Source organism: Nerophis lumbriciformis, linkage group LG20 (genome assembly GCF_033978685.3).
Source record: "Nerophis lumbriciformis linkage group LG20, RoL_Nlum_v2.1, whole genome shotgun sequence".
Taxonomy (NCBI): domain Eukaryota; kingdom Metazoa; phylum Chordata; class Actinopteri; order Syngnathiformes; family Syngnathidae; genus Nerophis; species Nerophis lumbriciformis.
Window position 1 is genome coordinate 40,424,658 of NC_084567.2, and position 19,670 is coordinate 40,444,327.

Below are 19,670 nucleotides of genomic sequence, written 5' to 3' on the forward strand. Positions count from 1 at the left end.
GAGAAAATCCTCAGTGCTGAACTCTGTAGAACATGCACCTGGCTCGCTGACAACAAGCTATCCATACACTTGGGTAAAACGGAATCCATCCTATTCGGGTCCCACATCAACCTTAAGAAAGTCAATGAGTTCACTATAAAAGTGGGTGACATTGTTATCACCAGGAAGGATGAGGTCACCTACCTAGGTTCCATTCTAGAGGCTAATCTTTCCTGTGATAAAATGGCAACCAAGGTAATCAAAAAGGTCAACCAACAAATGAGATTTCTGTATAGAATCTCCTCTCTGGTCAACAAAAGCACCATGAGGATTCTGGCGGGAACTCTCGTTCAAGCCTTTTTCTCTCTCTCTCTCTGCCCACTACTTGCTGTCCATATCCTACCAAGTCAGAGCTACACTGTTCCAATATCCATTTCTCTGTTCTCAATTATTGATGACTGATGATAACAACCAAACCAAAACAGGCCCAGAGCATAACACTACCACCACCATGCTTGACGGGAGGCGTGGTGTTCCTGGGATTAAAGGCCTCACCTTTTCTCCTCCAAACATATTGCTGGGCATTGTGGCCAAACAGCAAAATTTTTGTTTCGTCAGACCACAGAACTTTCCTCCAGAAGGTCTTATCTTTGTCCATGTGATGTCAGATGAAACAAAGGCCAAAATAGCCACCCTTTGCTCTGAGTACTGCTTTGCACACTCTTGGCATTCTCTCGATGAGCTTCAAGAGGTAGTCACCTGAAATGGTTTTCACTCCACAGGTGTCATAGTTTTTAATGCCTTCAGTGACAATCTCCAATAGTCATGAAAATTAAGAAAACGCATTGAAATGAGAAGGTGTGTCCAAACGGTAATTTTTTAGTCTATTTTTGTCCTTTCCATCCTTACACTTTCCATCCTTTGTAACTGAGCTACTGTGTGGAACAATTTCTCTTGTGGATCAATAAAGTTTGTCTAAGTCTAAGTCTAAATAGTGGATGGTTTACCGCTACATACTATTTTGGCAATGTAGGGCAGTAAAAGTATCCTAAAAGTTGTTGCTTTCACCCGAAATTTGATCATTTTGCCTAAAGTGACCCAAAAATGCTCAAACACGAAAATAGTATAACATGTAGTGTTGTACGGTATACCGGTACTAGTGTAGTATCGTGGTACTAATGAATCAAAAACGATACTACACTCTGTTTGAAAAGTACCGGTTTCCCATATTTTTTTTACAGGCCTGCTGGTTTTACGAGCAGAGGAGCATGTTCGGCAGCGCACACACACCGAGTACTTACAAGCAGACACAGTGTGTAGACAGAAAAGGGAGAACGGACGCATTTTGGCTTAAAAAGTAAAGATAAAGGTGAAGTTATAACACTGAAACGCCCTCAGGAAGAGGTGCTTTAAAACATGGCTGGCTAGTAGAGATGCGCGGTTTGCGGGCACAACCGCGGATGAAATTAAAAAAAATTAGATTTTATCCGCGGGTCGGGTCGGGTCGGGCGGTTGAAATAAAAAAAAATTAGATTTTAAATAGATTCAGGCGGGTGGCAGTTAAACCAATTCGGAAATATATATACATAGTTAAATGTTGTTACCCACATACGAAAAACGAGCAGGCACCTGCAGCATATGCCACAACAGAAGAAAAAAAAAAAAAAGAGATGGACACTTTTACGGAGCGGAGAAGGGACGCCTCGCCGGGGTCCGGGACCGAGGCCCCTTCCCCCGAGAGGGCCCCACCGGGAGCCGTAGCTGAGGCGATCCGCGAGAAGGGCCCGACGCACGTCCAGGGTCACCACCGCGCCCACCGCACCGACACCCCGCCTCGTCCGCCTTCGCCGCGGCCGGCGTCACGCGCAGCAGGTAAGCAGCTTACCTGCCCGCCACCCCCGTGGCCGGGGGCTCGTAACAGGGGTCACTCCGCGCGCTCCGCCCGCGCAGCTTACCTGCCCGCCACCCCTGTTGCCGGGGGCGCGTAACAGGGGTCACTCCGCGCGCAGTGCGCTCACGAAAGGGGTGGGGCTCACCCTGGTTGATATAGACAGCAGGACGGTGGCCATGGAAGTCGGAACCCGCTAAGGAGTGCGTAACAACCCACCTGCCGAATCAACTAGCCCTGAAAATGGATGGCGCTGGAGCGTCGGGCCCATACCCGGCCGTCGCCGGCAGCGAGACGCGCTTGGAGGTGCGCTCAGCGCGGCTCCCATATGATTGCGCACTGGTGTGCGTCTGGGTCGTGACAGCGTGGCACGCGAATGTCTGTGCTGCATTGGATCAGTCTCCTTTCTTTAACAGGCAAAAGCTTTATAACCTCACTAATGCCTTGCATCGTCTATATTAGATATATAACAACGGGCGGGTGCGGGCGGGTGCGGGCGGGTGCGGTTCTGATCAAATGTTACATCGGGTGGATGGCGGATGGTTGACGACTTTCTGATGCGGTTGCGGATGAAATAATTGCCTATCCGCGCATCTCTACTGGCTAGTTATCGGCTAATGTCCAGTCTGCAGTGTTTTAGATACTTCTAAATCACTAATACTCGCCTCTATGGCGACAAATAAAGTAAGTTGGAAAAGTAAGGAATAGCTAAACATGCTTCACTACTCACCGTAGGAGGATACAATAGCTCACCGGCGTCACAATGTAAACAAACGCCATGGGTGGATCTACACCTGACATCCACTGTAATGATACCAAGTACAAGAGCGTATCTAGACGATACTATGATTACATCAATATTTTTTATTGTCACAAAATCTTTTTTCTTTTTATTAATATTATATTCCTAAACTCTGGAAATACGTCCCTGGACACATGAAGACTTTGAATATGACCAATGTATGATCCTGTAACTACTTGGTATCGGATCCATACCTAAATGTGTGGTATCATCCAAAACTAATGTAAAGTATGAAAGAAGAGAAGAATAAGTGATTATTACATTTGAACAGAAGTGTAGATAGAACATGTTAAAGCAGAAAATAAGCCGATATTAACAGTAAATGAACAAGTAGAGTAATAATCAATTTTTACAGTTTGTCCTTTATAATGTGTAGAAAATAATAGGTGTATAAATGACACAATATGTTACTGTCATGTCTGTGTGATCATGTTTTTGTTTTGGTCATGTTCGTTTTGGGTTTTGGACTTTTTGTGCACTTTTGTTTTGTCACCATAGCAACCATTAGTTTTCACCTGTCACGTCACGCACCTGTTTCACGTTTTGGGTCACGCACCTGCTTTCACTAATCACGTCCACAGTATTTAAGTTCATTTCTTTTCAGTTTGTCGTTCTGACGACCACCACACTTATGCTCTGTCCATTATTTCCATGTCCATTCTTCATGCAACTATTTTTGTCCAAGCCAAGTAAGTTTTTGTTCCATGTTTATAGTCTTTTTGGTTTCATAGTTTGTTCTCCGCCATTGTGCCGTGTTTTTCGTTTGTACTTTTTGCTATAGTCTTTTGGTTTTCATAGTTTATTCTCCGTACTTTTTTTGATATATTAAAATAAATCATGTACCTTCATTCCCGTCTCGCCCGTGCCAACTTTCCGTTGCATCCCGGAAAAGCAAACACCCAGGACCAAGTCATGACAGTTAATGCATACGTCAGCAGACTAATTAGGAGTCTTTGTTTGTTTACTTACTACTAAAAGACACGTTGTCTAGTATGTTCACTATTTTATTTAAGGACTAAATTGCAATAATAAACATACCGTATTTTCCGCACCATAAGCCGCCCTGGGTTATAAGCCGCGCCTTCAATGAACGGCATATTTCAAAACTTTGTCCACCTATAAGCCGCCCCGTGTTATAAGCCGCATCTAACTGCGCTAAAGGAATGTCAAAAAAACAGTCAGATAGGTCAGTCAAACTTTAATAATATATTAAAAGCCAGCGTGATGTGGGCGCGCATGGAGTCGTATATCAACATGGACGGAGCTGCGTGAAAAAAGCCACCCGGCCTCTTCGCGTAAACTTACCTTAACCACTCGCTCATCTTTTCTTCATCCATCCATCCCTTCGAGTTAGCTTTTATGATGACGCCGGCTGGAAAGGTCTCTTTTGGCAAGGTCTTCCTTTTGAATATCACCATGGGTGGAAGTTTCTGGCCATTAGCATGGCAAGCTAGAACCACAGTGAAGGATGACTTCTCATTCCCTGTGGTGCGAATATTCACTGTACGTGCTCCCGTTGTATCCACAGTGCGGTTCACAGGAATATCAAAAGTCAGTGGAACCTCGTCCATGTTGATAATGTTCTCTGGCCGGATCTTTTTTTCAGCTATCTTGTTTTTACAATATGCACGGAAAGTAGCCAGCTTTTCTTGAAAGTCTTTAGGCAGTTGCTGTGAAATAGTAGTCCGTGTGCGGATGGAGAGATTGCGTCTTTTCATGAACCGGAAACCTGTCGCTTAGTAGGAGCCATTTTGTGGTCTTTACAGATGTAAACACACAAAGGAAATGAAACGTAATATCCGCGCGCTTCTTCTTCTTCTTCTACGCGGGCGGGTGGTTGCTTACAGTAGAAGAAGAAGCGCTTCCTCTTCTATGGGGGCGGGTGCTTACCTTGGCGGTTGCTTGCGTAGAAGAAGAAGCACTTCCTCTTCTACGGGGAAAAAAGATGGCGGCTGTTTACCGTAGTTGCGAGACCGAAACTTTATGAAAATGAATCTTAATATTAATCCATATATAAAGCGCACCGGGTTATAAGCCGCACTGTCAGCTTTTGAGTAAATTTGTGGTTTTTAGGTGCGGCTAATAGCGCGGAAAATACGGTATGTTTAATGTACTCTAAGATTTTTTTGTTAAAATAAAGCCGATAATGCCATTTTTTTGTGGTCCCCTTCACATAGAAAAGTATCCAAATACATTGGGACAATCCTACCACCACATATTTCAAATGTTGTATTCTAACGGTGATCGTTGTCATATTCATTGCCTTGTAGGTGAACAACAGTAACAAGAAAGAGTGGAATGGCATGATGGGAGAGCTCCTGGGGGGCCTGGCTGATATGATTGTGGCCCCGCTGACTATAAACAACGAGCGAGCACAATACATTGAGTTCTCCAAACCCTTCAAATATCAAGGTCTCACTATACTGGTTAAAAAGGTATGCTTATGACTACATGTATTATTTTAACTGCACACAACATGAAGTATCTTTTGGTCACATGACTTCTTTTTTTTAACAGAAATGCTCATTTTCACAAGTTTGGCTTTGACACATTTAGGGATGATTGTTTGAATGCTCCAAAACATTCACACATGTTTTTTCTACACCAACATTCATCTATTTATTCAACTTCAACTTATTATTCTTCTTCTCCAGATTTTGGCGCGCTCTACCTTCCACATTTTTCACCCGATTCAAACCGTTCCAACTTTAAACTGTTCAGCCTATTCGGGAATCGCGGGATTTCACTTCACAATTTCCAAAAAATTCCCAGATTTCCCAGAATTCCAGCTTTTCCGGGACATTTTTCCCATTCAAAATGAATTGGCCATTTTTCAAACTTCCACCATTTCCACATTTTTCAACCTATTCAAACCATTACACCTTTGACACATTCCACCATTCTGGAAATTAACAATTCCCTTTTTCCAAGTTCAAAAAAAGTCCAGGATTTTCCAGAATTCCTGGTTTTCCAAAAACCTATTTCCACCCTTTTTTCTGGCGACTACTCCTTCCACATTTTTCAACACATTTCAACCGTTCCACTGTCAAAACATTTCTCTTAATCAGGACAAAAAAACTAAGTCTTTCCGGTTTCCCGAAATTCCAGGAATTCCGTAATACCATTTCTCATTTCAACATGTTACTACTTCAACATTTCTCGACTGATTTGAAAAATTTCAACACCAACCATTCAGCCCATTCAAGTTTTTTACCATTTTCTAAAAAATTCCTGCTTTTCCTGAAATTCCCATTTTTGTGGGAAATTCCCATTAAAATGAATGGGACATTCTTCAAACTCCCACAATTCCCACATTCTTCAACCCATTCCACCTTTGACACTTTCCACTATCCTGGAAATTCTAACTCCCCTTTTCCCAAGTTCAAAAAAATTTCCGGATTTTTCAGAATTCCTGCATTTCCAAAGCCCTATTTCCACCCTTTTTTCTGGCGACTACTCCTTCCACATTTTTCAACGCATTTCAACCGTTCCACCGTCAAAACATACCTAAAAATCAGGAAAAAAACAAAGTTTTCCCTGTTTTCCCGATTTTCCAGGAATTCCATAATACCATTTCTCATTTGAACATGTTACTACTTCAACATTTCTCAACTGATTTGAAAAATGTCAACACCAACCATTCAGCCCATTCAAGTTTTTTACCATTTTCTAAAAAATTCCCGCTTTTCCAGAAATTCCCATTTTTGGGGGAAATTCCCATTGAAATGAATGGGACATTCTTCAAACTTCCGCAATTCTCACATTCTCCAACCCATTCAAACCATTCCACCTTTGACACATTCCAGCATTCTGGAATTTCAAACTTCTCTTTTTCCAAGTTCAAAAAAATTCCAGGATTTTCCAGAATTCCTGGTTTTCCAAAGCCTTATTTCCACCCTTTTTTCTGGGGACTACTCCTTCCACATTTATCAACACATTTCAACCATTCCACCGTCAAAACATACCTCTTAATCAGGACAAAAAAACAAAGTTTTCCCGGTTTTCCCAAAATTCCAGGAATATTGTAATACCATTCCTCATTTTAACATGTTACTACTTCAACATTTCTCGACTGATTTGAAAAATTTCAACACCAACTATTCCAACTCATTCAACCCATTCAAGTTGTTTTTACCTTTTTCTAAAAAAATTCCCGCTTTTCCCGAAATTCCCATTTTTGGGGGAAATTCCCATTGAAATGAATGGGACATTCTTCAAACGTCTACAATTCTCACATTCTTCAAACCATTCCACCTTTGACACATTCCAGCATTCTGGAATTTCAAACTTCTCTTTTTCCAAGTTCAAAAAAATTCCAGGATTTTCCAGAATTCCTGGTTTTCCAAAAACCTATTTCCACCCTTTTTTCTGTCAACTACTCCTTCCAAATTTTTCAACGTATTTCAACCATTCCACCGTCAAAACATTCCTATTAATCAGGAAAAAAAACAAAGTTGTTTTTTAAACTGGAAAAAGTCCTGGTTTTCCCGAAATTCCAGGAATTCCATAATACCATTTCTCATTTCAACATGTTACTACTTCAACATTTCTCGACTGATTTGAAAAATGTCAACACCAACCATTCAGCCCATTCAAGTTTTTTTTACCATTTTTTCAAAAATTCCTGCTTTTCCTGAAATTCCCATTTTTGTGGGAAATTCCCATTGAAATGAATGGGACATTCTTCAAACTTCCACCATTTCCACATTTTTCAACCTATTCAAACCATTCTACATTTGACACATTCTACCATTCTGGAAATTCACACTTCTCTTTTTCCAAGTTAAAAAAAAGTCCAGGATTTTCCAGAATTCCTGGTTTTCCAAAATCCTATTTCCACCCTTTTTTCTGTCGACTACTCCTTCCAAATTTTTCAACGTATTTCAACCATTTCACCGTCAAAACATTCCTCTTAATCAGGAAAAAAAACAAAGTTGTTTTTTAAACTGGAAAAATTCCTGGTTTTCACGAAATTCCAGGAATTCCATAATACCATTTCTCATTTCAACATGTTACTACTTCAACATTTCTCGACTGATTTGAAAAATTTCAACACCAACCATTCAGCCCATTCAAGTTTTTTACCATTTTCTAAAAAAATTCCCACTTTTCCTGAAATTCCCATTTTTGGGGGAAATTTCCATTGAAATGAATGGGACATTCTTCAAACTTCCACAATTCCCACATTCTTCAACCCATTCAAACCATTCCACATTTGACACATTCCACCATTCTGGAAATTCACAATTTCCTTTTTCCAAGTTCAAAAAAAGTCCAGGATTTTCCAGAATTCCTGGTTTTTCAAAAACCTATTTCCACCCTTTTTTCTGGCGACTACTCCTTCCAAATTTTTCAACGTATTTCAACATTCCACCGTCAAAACATTCCTATTAATCAGGAAAAAAAACAAAGTTGTTTTTTAAACTGGAAAAATTCCTGGTTTTCCCGAAATTCCAGGAATTCCATAATATAATTTCTCATTTCAACATGTTACTACTTCAACATTTCTCGACTGATTTGAAAAATTTCAACACCAACCATTCAGCCCATTCAAGTTTTTTACCATTTTCTAAAAAAATCCCGCTTTTCCCGAAATTCCCATTTTTGGGGGAAATTCCCATTGAAATGAATGGGACATTCTTCAAACTTCCACAATTCCCACATTCTTCAACCCATTCAAACCATTCCACCTTTGACACATTCCACCATCCTGGATATTCAAACTTCCTTTTTTCCAAGTTCAAAAAAATTCCAGGATTTTCCAGAATTCCTGGTTTTCCAAAGCCTTATTTCCACCCTTTTTTCTGGGGACTACTCCTTCCACATTTATCAACACATTTCAACCGTTCCACCGTCAAAACATACCTCTTAATCAGGACAAAAAAACTAAGTTTTCCCGGTTTTCCCGAAATTCCAGGAATTCCGTAATACCATTTCTCATTTCAACATGTTACTACTTCAACATTTCTCGACTGATTTGAAAAATTTCAACACCAACCATTCAGCCCATTCAAGTTTTTTTTACCATTTTTTAAAAAATTCCCGCTTTTCCTGAAATTCCCATTTTTGTGGGAAATTCCCATTGAAATGAATGGGACATTCTTCAAACTTCCACAATTCCCACATTCTTCAACCCATTCAAACCATTCCACCTTTGACACATTCCACCATTCTGGAAATTCACACTTCTTTTTTTCCAAGTTCAAAAAAATTCCAGGATTTTCCAGAATTCCTGGTTTTCCAAAGCCCTTTTTCCACCCTTTTTTCTGGCGACTATTCCTTCCCAATTGTTCAACGCATTTCAACCATTTCACCGTCAAAACATTCCTCTTAATCAGGAAAAAAAACAAAGTTGTCTTTTAATCTGGAAAAATTCCTGGTTTTCACAAAACTCCAGGAATTCCATAATACCATTTCTCATTTCAACATGTTACTACTTCAACATTTCTCGACTGATTTGAAAAATTTCAACACCAACCATTCAGCCCATTCAAGTTTTTTACCATTTTCTAAAAAAATCCCGCTTTCCCTGAAATTCCCATTTTTGTGGGAAATTCCCATTGAAATGAATGGGACATTCTTCAAACGTTCACAATTCCCACATTCTTCAACCCATTCCACATTTGACACATTCCACCATCCTGGAAATTCAAACTTCCTTTTTTTCAAGTTCAAAAAAATTCCAGGATTTTCCAGAATTCCTGGTTTTCCAAAGCCCTATTTCCACCCTTTTTTCTGGGGACTAGTCCTTCCACATTTATCAACACATTTCAACTGTTACACAGTCAAAACATTTCTCTTAATCAGGACAAAAAAACAATGTTTTCCCGGTTTCCCCGAAATTCCAGGAATTCCGTAATACCATTCCTCATTTTAACATCTTACTACTTCAACATTTCTCGACTGATTAGAAAAATCTCAACACCAACCATTTCAACTCATTCAAGTTTTTTTTTTACCATTTTCTAAAAAATTCCCGCTTTTCCCGAAATTCCCATTTTTGGGGGAAATTCCCATTTAAATGAATGGGACATTCTTCAAACTTCCACAATTCCCACATTATTCAACCCATTCAAACCATTCCACCTTTGACACTTTCCACCATCCTGGAAACTTTAACTTCCATTTTTCCAAGTTCAAAAAAATTCCCGAATTTTTCAGAATTCCTGCTTTTCCAAAGCCCTATTTCCACCCTTTTTTCTGGCGACTACTCCTCCCACATTTTTCAACGCATTTCAACCATTCCACCGTCAAAACATTCCTCTTAATCAGGAAAAAAAACGAAGTCTTCCCGGTTTTCCCGAAATTCCAGGAATTCCATAATACCATTTCTCATTTCAACATGTTACTACTTCAACATTTCTCGACTGATTTGAAAAATCTCAACACCAACCATTTCAACTCATTCAGCCCATTCAAGTTTTTTAGACCATTTTCTAAAAAAATCCCGCTTTTCCCGAAATTCCCATTTTTGGGGGAAATTCCCATTGAAATAAATGGGACATTCTTCAAACTTCCACAATTCCCACATTATTCAACTTATTCAAACCATTCCACCTTTGAAACTTTCCACCATCCTGGAAAGTCTAACTTCTCTTTTTCCAAGTTCAAAAAAAGTCCAGGATTTTCCAGAATTCCTGGTTTTCCAAAGCCCGTTTTCCACCCTTTTTTCTGGTGACTACTCCTTCCCAATTGTTCAACGCATTTCAACCATTTCACCGTCAAAACATTCCTCTTAATCAGGAAAAAAAACAAAGTTCTTTTTTAAACTGGAAAAATTCCTGGTTTTCACGAAATTCCAGGAATTCCATAATACCATTTCTCATTTCAACATGTTACTACTTCAACATTTCTCGACTGATTTGAAAAATTTCAACACCAACCATTCAGCCCATTCAAGTTTTTTACTATTTTCTAAAAAATTCCCGCTTTTCCTGAAATTCCCATTTTTGGGGGAAATTCCCATTGAAATGAATGGGACATTCTTCAAACTTCCACAATTCCCACATTCTTCAACCCATTCAAACCATTCCACATTTGACACATTCCACCATCCTGGAAATTCAAACTTCCTTTTTTCCAAGTTCAAAAAAATTCCAGGATTTTCCAGAATTCCTGGTTTTCCAAAGTCCTTTTTCCACCCTTTTTTCTGGGGACTACTCCTTCCACATTTTTCAACGCATTTCAACCGTTCCACCGTCAAAACATACCTCTTAATCAGGACAAAAAAACAAAAGTTTTCCCGGATTTCCTGAAATTCCAGGAATTCCGTAATACCATTTCTCATTTCAACATGTTACTACTTCAACATTTCTCGACTGATTTGAAAAATGTCCATACCAACCATTTCAACTCATTCATCCCATTCAAGTTTTTTATACCATTTTCAAAGAAAATCCCGCTTTTCCCGAAATTCCCATTTTTGGGGGAAATTCCCATTGAAATGAATGGGACATTCTTCAAACTTCCATAATTCCCACATTATTCAACCCATTCAAACCATTCTATCTTTGACACTTTCCACCATCCTGGAAATTTTAACATCCCTTTTTCTCAGTTCAAAAAAATTCCAGAATTTTTTAGAATTCCTGCTTTTCCAAAGCCCTATTTCCACCCTTTTGTCTGGCAACTACTCCTTCCAAAATTTTCAACGTATTTCAACCATTCCACCGTCAAAACATTCCTATTAATCAGGAAAAAAAACAAAGTTGTTTTTTAAACTGGAAAAATTCCTGGTTTTCACGAAATTCCAGGAATTCCATAATACCATTTCTCATTTCAACATGTTACTACTTCAACATTTCTCAACTGATTTGAAAAATGTCAACACCAACCATTCAGCCCATTCAAGTTTTTTTTTACCATTTTCTAAAAAATTCCCGCTTTTCCTGAAATTCCCATTTTTGGGGGAAATTCCCATTGAAATGAATGGGACATTCTTCAAACTTCCACAATTCCCACATTCTTCAACCCATTCAAATCATTGCACCTTTGACACATTCCACCATCATGGAAATTCAAACTTCCTTTTTTCCAAATTCCAGGATTTTCCAGAATTCCTGGTTTTCCAAAAACCTATTTTCACCCTTTTTTCTGGCGACCACTCCTTCCAAATTTTTCAACGTATTTCAACCATTTCACCGTCAAAACATTCCTCTTAATCAGGAAAAAAAACGAAGTTGTTTTTTAAACTGGAAAAATTCCTGGTTTTCCCGAAATTCCATAATACCATTTCTCATTTCAACATGTTACTAATTCAACATTTCTCAACTGATTTGAAAAATGTCAACACCAACCATTCAGCCCATTCAAGTTTTTTTTTACCATTTTCTAAAAAATTCCCGCTTTTCCTGAAATTCCCATTTTTGGGGGAAATTCCCATTGAAATGAATGGGACATTCTTCAAACTTCCACAATTCCCACATTCTTCAACCCATTCAAACCATTCCACCTTTGACACATTTTTGAATTTCAAACTTCCTTTTTTTCAAGTTAAAAAAAATTCCAGGATTTTCCAGAATTCCTGGTTTTCCAAAGCCCTATTTCCACCCTTTTTTCTGGGGACTACTCCTTCCACATTTTTCAACACATTTCAACCGTTCCACCGTCAAAACATTTCTCTTAATCAGGACAAAAAAACTAAGTCTTTCCGGTTTTCCCGAAATTCCAGGAATTCCGTAATACAATTCCTCATTTTAACATGTTACTACTTCAACATTTCTCGACTGATTTGAAAAATTTCAACACCAACCATTTCAACTCATTCAGCCCATTCAAGTTTTTTTTTTACCATTTTCTAAAAAATTCCCGCTTTTCCCGAAATTCCCATTTTTGGGGAAATTCCCATTGAAATGAATGGGACATTCTTCAAACTTCCACAATTCTCACATTCTCCAACCCATTCAAACCATTCCACCTTTGACACATTCCAGCATTCTGGAATTTCAAACTTCTTTTTTTCCAAGTTCAAAAAAATTCCAGGATTTTCCAGAATTCCTGGTTTTCCAAAGTCCTTTTTCCACCCTTTTTTTCTGGCGACTACTCCTTCCACATTTTTCAATGCATTTCAACCGTTCCACCGTCAAAACATACCTCTTAATCAGGACAAAAAAACAAAAGTTTTCCCGGTTTTCCCGAAATTCCAGGAATTCCGTAATACCATTTCTCATTTCAACATGTTACTACTTCAACATTTCTCGACTGATTTGAAAAATTCCCACACCAACCATTCAGCCCATTCAAGTTTTTTTTACCATTTTCTAAAAAATTCCCGCTTTTCCCGAAATTCCCATTTTGGGGGGAAATTCCCATTTAAATGAATGGGACATTCTTCAAACTTCCATAAATCCCACATTATTCAACTTATTCAAACTATTCCACCTTTGACACTTTCCACCATCCTGGAAATTCTAACTTCCCTTTTTCCAAGTTAAAAAAAATTCCAGAATTTTTCAGAATTCCTGATTTTCCAAAGCCCTATTTCCACCCTTTTGTCTGGTGACTACTCCTCCCACATTTTTCAACGCATTTCAACCTTTCCACCGTCAAAACATACCTAAAAATCAGGACAAAAAAAACAACGTTTTCCCGGTTTTCCCGATATTCCAGGAATTCCGTAATACCATTTCTCATTTCAAGATGTTACTACGACAACATTTCTCGACTGATTTGAAAAATTTCAACAACAACCATTCAGCCCATTCAAGTTTTTTACCATTTTCTAAAAAGTTCCCGCTTTTCCTGAAATTCCCATTTTTGGGAGAAATTCCCATTGAAATGAATGGGACATTCTTCAAACTTCCACAATTCCCACATTCTTCAACCCATTCAAACCATTCCACCTTTGACACATTTCACCATCCTGGAAATTCAAACTTCCTTTTTTCCAAGTTCAAAAAAAGTCCAGGATTTTCCAGAATTCCTGGTTTTCCAAAGCCCTATTTCCACCCTTTTTTCTGGGGACTACTCCTTCCACATTTTTTAACACATTTCAACCGTTCCACTGTCGAAACATTTCTCTTAATCAGGACAAAAAAACAAGTTTTTCCGGTTTTCCCGAAATTCCAGGAATTCCGTAATACCATTCCTCATTTTAACATGTTACTACTTCAACATTTCTCGACTGATTTGAAAAATTTCAACACCAACTATTTCAACTCATTCAACCCATTCAGGGTTTTTTTTTTACCTTTTTCTAATAAATTCCCGCTTTTCCCGAAATCCCCATTTTTGGGGGAAATTCCCATTGAAATGAATGGGACATTCTTCAAACTTCTACAATTCTCACATTCTTCAAACCATTCCACCTTTGACACATTCCAGCATTCTGGAATTTCAAACTTCTTTTTTTCCAAGCTCAAAAAAATTCCAGGATTTTCCAGAATTCCTGGTTTTCCAAAGCCCTATTTCCACCCTTTTTTCTGGGGACTACTCCTTCCACATTTATCAACACATTTCAACCGTTACACAGTCAAAACATTTCTCTTAATCAGGACAAAAAAACAATGTTTTCCCGGTTTTCCCGAAATTCCAGGAATTCCGTAATACCATTACTCATTTTAACATGTTACTACTACAACATTTCTCGACTGATTTGAAAAATTTCAACACCAACCATTGCAACTCATTCAGCCCATTCAAGTTTTTTTTTACCATTTTCTAAAAATTTCCTGCTTTTCCCGAAATTCCCATTTTTGGGGGAAATTCCCATTTAAATGAATGGGACATTCTTCAAACTTCCACAATTCCCACATTCTTCAACCCATTCAAACCATTCCACCTTTGACACTTTCCACCATCCTGGAAATTCTAACTTCCCTTTTTCCAAGTTCAAAAAAAATTCCAGAATTTTTCAGAATTCCTGCTTTTCCAAAGCCCTATTTCTACCCTTTTTTCTGGCGACTACTCCTCCCACATTTTTCAACGCATTTCAACCGTTCCACCGTCAAAACATACCTAATAATCAGGACAAAAAAACAACGTTTTCCCGGTTTTCCCGATATTCCAGGAATTCCGTAATACCATTTCTCATTTCAACATGTTACGACTTCAACATTTCTCGACTGATTTGAAACATTTCAACACCAACTCATTCAGCCCATTCAAGTTTGTTACCACTTTCTAAAAAAAATTCCAGCTTTTCCCGAAATTCCCATTTTTGGGGGAAATTCCCATTGAAATGAACGGGACATTCTTCAAACTTCCACAATTCCCACATTCTTCAACCCATTCACCTTTGACACATTCCACCACTGTGGAAATTCAAACTACCCTTTTTTCATGTTCAAAATAATTCCCGCTTTTCCAGAAATTCCCTAAATACCATTTACTACCTCAACTTGCCCGATTTAAACAATTCTAACGCCAACCAATTCAGCTCATTCAGGACATTCATGCTCATAATCATTATTTTAAAAAAATCCCGCTTTTCCCAAAATCCCAAATTTCCAGGAAGTTCCCATTGAAATGAATGGGATATTTTCCCAAGTTGCATAATTCCCACATTTTTCAACCTTTTCAAACCATTCCAACATTAATACATTCCACTCATCCTGGACATTCAAACTAACACTTTCCCAAATTCCAAACCAAATTCCGGTTTTCCTGGAAATTCAAACTCTTCAACATTCAAACTACATTCTGTCAGCATTTCAGTTCAACTTCAGCATTGGAGCATTCACACGCAATTCATTCAGGAATTGCCTCTTCTAGTCATTCATTGAAAATCCAATATTTTGCAGTAAAATAATCATATTAAGTAAAATGGCTTAAACAAGAAATGGTTAAATGTAAGTATAATATTCATCAATATGAAGTAGTAATATTGATGTTGTGTTTCCAGGAAATCCCTCGCAGTACACTGGACTCCTTCATGCAGCCCTTCCAAAGCACATTGTGGTTGCTGGTGGGTCTTTCGGTGCATGTGGTGGCGGTGATGCTTTACCTACTAGACCGGTTCAGGTACACGGGGAAAGTGTGTGTGTGTGTGTGTGTGTGTGTGTGTGTGTGTGCACTCTTAACCGCTGTAGATCTTCCCCTCAGTTTAGACAAGAAGCCAGTCAGAGGTGAAGATTGACTCCAACCATTCCACTATTTTGTCCCTGTGCTGCCTTCTTGTCTCTTATTTCCTTTTCCCTGGGCTTTCAGGGTTTTTTTTGTTTTGTTTTCTTATGCACGTTCACTGCGAGGTCTCACTTTGTCTCCTGCAACCCTTCCAATGTCTTCCCCTTTTAGCCCTTTTGGAAGATTTAAAGTAAACAGTGAAGAAGAGGAGGAAGATGCCCTCACCTTGTCATCTGCCATGTGGTTCTCCTGGGGAGTATTGCTGAACTCTGGAATTGGAGAAGGTCAGATGCACTTAATGGAAGAGTGGGGGAAAATGCTAAATAGTGCATTCATTATAGCTGCTGGCACATATAGGGGTGTATGAAAACTTAATTAATTTACTATTATTATTGATTTTTGTAAACATTGTTAATAAAATCATATTTCGTATGATATGATTTTTTTAAATAACTAGTATTTATTTGAGTTGATCCAATATAAACTTTTTTTTTTATATATAAAGTATTTTTTTTCTTTTGAATTTACATATAATCAGTAAAAAAACAAAAAAACAATAAAAAAAACAAACACAAGTCCATAATATCTAATGCAAGTTTGCCAAGGAAGCAGAATTGAAACAATCAATGACAAAGAACATAAAACTGGGAAAAAATAAATACATACATACATACATACATACAAACATACATACATACATAGATATAGTCGAGGTTTTCTGTGGTTTATCCGTTATACAGTGCTCAATACCGGGGTAGAGCGGAATATACGTTAGGTCAGGAAAAAACACACGAGGCTATATCATCCCTACAAGCCTGTTTTGCAGGTTCCCCTGCAAAACAGGGATTTTATTCCCTAATAAAACGAGCAGGGAAACCTGCGAAACAGGCTTGTAAGGATGATATAGCCTCTTGTGTTTTTTCCTGACCTAACGTATATTCCGCTCTACCCTGGTATTGAGTACTGTATAACTGTATATACATATATACGTATATATATACATATATAACGTATATATATATATATATATATATATATATATATATATATATATATATATACATATATATATATACATACATATATATATATATATATATATATATATATATATATATATATATATATATATATATATATATATATATACATATATATATATATACATACATATATATATATATATATATATATATATATATATATATATACATACGTACGTACATACACACATATATATATATATATATGACTTGGTCCTGTGTGTATGCTTTTCCGGGATGCAACGGAAAGTTGGCTCGGGCGAGACGGGAATTTAAGTACATTTTTTATTGAAACACTAGAACTACAAAAAAGGATCAAACAAAAGGCGCGCACAATGGCGGAGAACAAACTATGAAACCAAAAAGACTATAAACATGGAACAAAAACGTACTTGGCTTGGACAAAAATAGTAGCATGAAGGATGGACATGGAAAGAAGTGTCAGGAATGGACAGAGCATAAATGTGGAGGTCTTCAGAACGACAAACTGAAAAGAATGAACTTAAATACTATGGACATGATTAGTGAAAGCAGGTGCGTGACTCAAAACGTGAAACAGGTGCGTGACGTGACAGGTGAAAACTAATGGTTGCTATGGTCCTGGGTGTTTGCTTTTCCGGGATGCAACGGAAAGTTGGCACGGGCGAGACGGGAATGAAGGTACATGATTTATTTTAATATATCAAAAAAAGTACAAACGAAAAGCGCGCACAGTGGCGGAGAATAAACTATGAAAACCAAAAGACTATAGCAAAAAGTACAAACGAAAAACACGCACAATGGCGGAGAACAAACTATGAAACCAAAAAGACTATAAACATGGAACAAAAACTTACTTGGCTTGGACAAAAATAGTTGCATGAAGAATGGACATGGAAAGAATGGACAGAGCATAAGTGTGGTGGTCGTCAGAACGACAAACTGAAAAGAAATGAACTTAAATACTGTGGACATGATTAGTGAAAGCAGGTGCATGACTCAAAACGTGAAACAGGTGCGTGACGTGACAGGTGAAAACTAATGGTTGCTATGGTGACAAAACAAAAGTGCACAAAAAGTCCAAAACCCAAAACGAACATGACCAAAACAAAAACATGATCACACAGACATGACATATACACAGTATATATATATATATATATATATATATATATATATATATATATATATATATATATATATATATATATATATATATATATATATATATATAAAAGATAAAACCTTTTCTTTTTTTTCTGTAATTTCTTTGTCATTAATTGTTTAAATTCTCCTTCCTTGGCTAACTTCCATTATATAGTATAGACTTGTGTTTTTTTTTTGGTTGTTTTTGGTTGTTTTACTGATTTATTCTGTTATGTAAATTCAAAAGAAAAAAATACTTACTTTATACAAAAAAAAGTTTTTGTTGGATCAACTCAAATAAATACTAGTTATTAAAAAATCATATCATACAAAATATGATTTCTATTAACAATTAAATGTTATTGAAAATCAATAACAATAGTCAATTAATTTGGAATGAATGCTTAACTAATAATATCATATAGTATAATAGTTATAAAAAGTTATTAAATGAAGTCAACATTTTTTTTGTTTGTTTGTTGATGCTCTTTGTCATTCATTGTAATCTCGAGTTATCTGAGTTGAGTCGGTGGATCCAGTGTTGATGCCGAAGGGAATTCTAAACTGCCAAGTTAGGCTGGAAAATAAACTGATCTGAGTTCAACCCTAAACTTGCAGGTGCGCCTCGCAGCTTCTCAGCGAGAATCCTGGGTATGGTGTGGGCTGGATTTGCCATGATCATTGTGGCTTCCTATACTGCCAACCTGGCTGCCTTCCTGGTGCTGGACCGGCCTGAGGAGCGCATCACCGGCATCAATGACCCAAGGGTAAGTGATAATAGTATAAATGTCACCATTTAAAGATAAGGGAAGTTAGAATTATAAATCCCCGAGGGAAAATTAAAGATTGATGGTCGCTAATTTTTATGATTGGCGATCAACTGACACACCCTCTGGGATCGACCGGTAGCTTGCGATCGACGTAATGGGCACCCCTGCCGTAGGGCATATAGAATTTACAATGACCGCGAACCAAACCAAATAAAAGTAGTTCAGCACAGACACGTGCACGTTAAGTGCAAAGATGGAGAGCATGGGGTGGTTGATTGGTAGCCATTGCTACAGAGCATGCACCATCGGAGTTCAGCAGTTGAACAGCTTCTGGTGTGAGGGGAGGAAATCCTCCGATCCGTCAATTTTGGAAACCTCAGTCGGTACATTTTCCTCCCAGTCTTATGGTGTTTGCAATGTCTTTGCACAGCTGAGAAACCCATCGGACAAGTTCATCTACGCCACGGTGAAGCAGAGCTCCGTGGACATCTACTTCCGGCGGCAGGTGGAGCTTAGTACCATGTACCGCCACATGGAGAAGCACAACTATGAGAGTGCCGCCGAGGCCATCCAGGCAGTGCGTGACAAGTGAGTCTCGGCCAGGCCGCGCCGACCGCATCAAGTCGGCCGGCCGCTCAGCCTTGTCAAGCACAAAGTCAGTGCCGCCCTGGTCAGGTCAGGTGGAGTTGGGTCTGGGGAAGAAGGGGGCAGGAGGACCTATGGACCTGTGGATCAGGTGGAAGCTGCAAGACTTTACTGTAGCACCTCCACCTGATCCAGGCCCATTGTTACATTCAGACCAGGGAAAGGGGGGCGGGACAAGCACGCTGGTAAGAGTGTGAGGTACAGCTAACGATGAGTGGAGGAGCACCCTTTTACAGGTTGCACCCTGGCGAACACCTATGAGAGTCCAATGGGGGAGTCGCCCTCACCCATCTGGCATTGGATTACATGTCGGTACCTGGTAAACGCTGAATGACGAACAAGATGTGGTGTGCAAG

General features: G+C 38.5%; 1 protein-coding gene across 7 annotated transcripts in view; it reads left to right on the forward strand.

The window, feature by feature from the left end:
* The window catches only part of grin1a (glutamate receptor, ionotropic, N-methyl D-aspartate 1a), a 179,563-nt gene that overhangs the window by 107,620 nt on the left and 52,273 nt on the right, over positions 1-19,670 (forward strand). For all 7 annotated transcript variants that reach the window (XM_061980878.2, XM_061980881.2, XM_061980882.2 and 4 more), the window contains 5 exons: positions 4,940-5,104; positions 15,511-15,629; positions 15,903-16,015; positions 18,518-18,666; positions 19,100-19,257. In XM_061980878.2, the coding sequence (XP_061836862.2) occupies positions 4,940-5,104; positions 15,511-15,629; positions 15,903-16,015; positions 18,518-18,666; positions 19,100-19,257 (704 nt within the window). The remainder of the gene's footprint in view (positions 1-4,939; positions 5,105-15,510; positions 15,630-15,902; positions 16,016-18,517; positions 18,667-19,099; positions 19,258-19,670) is intronic.